The sequence below is a fragment of the Limulus polyphemus genome, unplaced genomic scaffold (assembly GCF_000517525.1).
Source record: "Limulus polyphemus unplaced genomic scaffold, Limulus_polyphemus-2.1.2 Scaffold872, whole genome shotgun sequence".
NCBI classification, from domain to species: domain Eukaryota; kingdom Metazoa; phylum Arthropoda; class Merostomata; order Xiphosura; family Limulidae; genus Limulus; species Limulus polyphemus.
Genome location: NW_013666482.1, coordinates 186,432 through 189,576, shown reverse-complemented (window position 1 = coordinate 189,576; position 3,145 = coordinate 186,432). Strand labels below are relative to the sequence as shown.

The 3,145-nt window shown below is 30.1% G+C and overlaps 1 protein-coding gene across 1 annotated transcript in view; it reads left to right on the top strand.

Annotated features, from left to right (window-relative positions):
• Positions 1-3,145, top strand: part of LOC106460970 (myotubularin-related protein 13-like) — an 89,773-nt gene that overhangs the window by 36,602 nt on the left and 50,026 nt on the right. Inside the window, exon 17 of the mRNA XM_022387757.1 lies at positions 2,312-2,508. Within this exon, the coding sequence (XP_022243465.1) occupies positions 2,312-2,508 (197 nt within the window). The remainder of the gene's footprint in view (positions 1-2,311; positions 2,509-3,145) is intronic.

Here is a 3,145-nt window from a genome sequence, read left to right as displayed (position 1 = left end):
TAAAAACCTAAATTACATAAATGATTGAAGTTAATATACAGAAAATGCTAGATTTGTTTCTTAGACCCTTTCCACATGGGTCAAAGGCCATGTCTATCTTCATTTGTTGACTTGCATTCAAAATTTTATTGAACTACTATTTCATGAATTTATGGCAATAAGTTTGGTATAAACTGTAGATTATAATCCAAATTTTAGTATTATACATTACTCAATTTCATAATTTAAAAGTAAATATTAAAAAATGCTTAAACATCGATTTTTGTGTGTCACATGGTATGTTAAATGCAGCACTGGTTCAAATTATATGTTTTTGATGTCAAAATACTAAGTCTGTAGTTTCGTACAGATTAGGAACTCAAATTACCGATATTGACAAGCTAGAATATAAAATAAGAACCTCTTATGATTTTCTATTTGGTAAGATATTGCTCATGTAATGAATCAAACACAGTGACAACCAGCCCACCTCTTTCCAATTTTGGAAATGCTCCCTTATATACACTTTTATATATGACATGAATAACCAAATGACAACTCAGAAGGTTCTGTAGTGGCTTTCTTATCCATTTTCAAGTGTTATGATGCCATTTCTTTCTTTTGAACCAAGATTTCAAGGAGGTATGTTGCATCTTTAGTCTGCTCAAAATTTCATATTGTTTTAGACTGAAATATAGCTTAGTTACTAAGCTTGATAAATTATAGTGGAATTCTATGGTACTGATGTAGTAATTTATGATTTTGGGTTATCCAACTGTATATATATATAAAACCTAAAAAAAAAATTTTTTTGTTTCATATCCTCCATGTGAGAAATTTTAAAAGGCTTAGCAACCTACGTCAAGCAGCAACTGAGTACAAAGGTCACAACTGGAAGAGATAATTGTTTGCTTTATTTCTTTATTTACTGTTCTATGTTTTAAGAAAAATAACTTTAAGAACTTATTTCTAAATAGTAATAATCTATATACAGATATAATGTATAATAATTGAAATGTGATTGTATTTTGTAAAATTCTAGTCTACTAAAACACAGCTAAACCAAAGGTCAGTTTTATGTTATTGGATACAGTAACAAGAGTACACATGTGCCACGTCATTGTAACTTCTGTATTGTTAGCCAGGCATGGCTGAAAAGTCAATATAATAAAATATATATAAATATGTAATGTTATGAGATTTAAGCTATTTAGTCTAAATATTTGTGTTTTTGTATTATAATTTGTTGTCTTTCATTACTGAAAATAAAAGATAAAATATAAAGTTTGTTCGTAAGAAACATTTGATAACTATCTGGACATTATAAAGATTTTGCATGTGAAATTTGAAAATTTTCTGATGCATAAAAGCATTTTAATCTTAAGATGAAAATTACTTTGGCAACATGCGAAAAGGAAAAGAAAGGCATGAGAAAAACATTGCTTTACAAACCTTAAGACTTAATAAAAATACTTGATATTTTGTGTATGAAAGCATTGTAATGTTTACTGATAATCTTTCAAATTTCGTTAACATAAGCTTATTAATTTAAAATTTCTAGCATGAAAACTATAACAAGCACAATGTGTTTGCGAGGTTGATCCCAGGGACCGAGCCCGTGCTGAAAAAAAAGAGTTAAAAAAATTATTTTTTAGGTATTTTTACTGCACAATATCCTGTAAGACCCACATGACTGGAATAGGCTTAAGTCAAATTGTGCTTTATATGTATAGTTACAGTCTATAATTAAAATTGCTTAATTCAAGTTGTGCTTTATATCTATAGCCACAATTTATAATTAAAACTGGTTAAGTCAAGTTTTGCTTTATATGTATATTCATAGCATATAATTGAAATTGCTTAAGTCAAGTTGTGGTTTATAAGGTTCAAGCTGTAAAATCAGAATTTGTAAAGTATTATAAAGTTTTGACTAGAAAAACTATTTGCTAGAAGACAGAGGAAACAACTACTTTATCTTATTTTGTCAAAGCTTACTAGCTGAATTTCATCTGGGGAGGAAGAATCTGATGTGAAATTCATGCAGAAATTTTGTCATTCTTCAAATTTAGAGTACTGTATTTATTGTGCTATTTTGTATGTTTAAAAAGTTTTGCAAACGTTTTTTGTAATGATAAAATGTTGCTTGTATCAAAAGGTAAGAACAATTCCCTAGTGTCTGTAACTTTCTTAATATATTAGACCTCTTCTTTTTTGAGGATTTGTTTTTGAAGGGGGTAAAACTTGCTTGTGAGTAGCTTGGTTTTTTCTCTCCCATAGAGAAAACTGAAGGAACAGTGATGTAAAGAGCTTTACTAATTTTCTATTTTTGAAGATGAGATTATGGCCTAATAGACCCAAAGAGCAACAAGAAGAGATGGTGTCTAATGAAGAGTCAACAGTTTATAGCCAGGCTATTCATTATGCTAACAGAATGGTTTCTCTACGTGTGCCACTGGATGTCAACAAGAATGCCAAATCTCCTGTTGATATTGAACAGGAAAGCAATAGTAACAGTAATATAACAAACAGGTATTTTCTAAAATATTCCTTGTAAAAATATAGTTCTTAGTAGAGGAATAGTCTAGAGATTTTACTATTCAAAATTGTGTAAGTGTATATGATTCAATCACTGAACATTTCTAGTTAGATCATTGTAATTATGCAGTTTTTTCATCTAAATATTAAATGTTCTTGTGAATGATTATTAGTTTGGTTATTCATATTTTATTTGGTGTTCAAGTTATTTTTAGAGATCACAAATTTTACACACACACACACATATATATATACAGTATTGGAAATAAGACATGATTTGTTTGTTTTGCTTCAAATTTTGCGCAAAGCTACTCGAGGGCTACCTGCACTAGCCGTTCGTAATTTAGTAGTGAAAGACCTAGGGAAAGCAGCTAGTCATCATCACTCACTGCCAACTCTTGGACTATTTTACCAACAAATAGTGGGATTGAAAGGCTGAGTTTATTTGATGGGATGGGATTTGAACCTGTGACCCTCAGATTGTGAGTCAAGTGCCCTAATCACCTGGCCATGCTGGGCCCAGGGTATATAAAACTGGCATTATTGAAAAAATTATATCAGACATCTCAAGATATGCTCTTAAAAAAGTAGTTGACATTCAAGTATAGCTCCTGCAACTGACCTTGCTGTA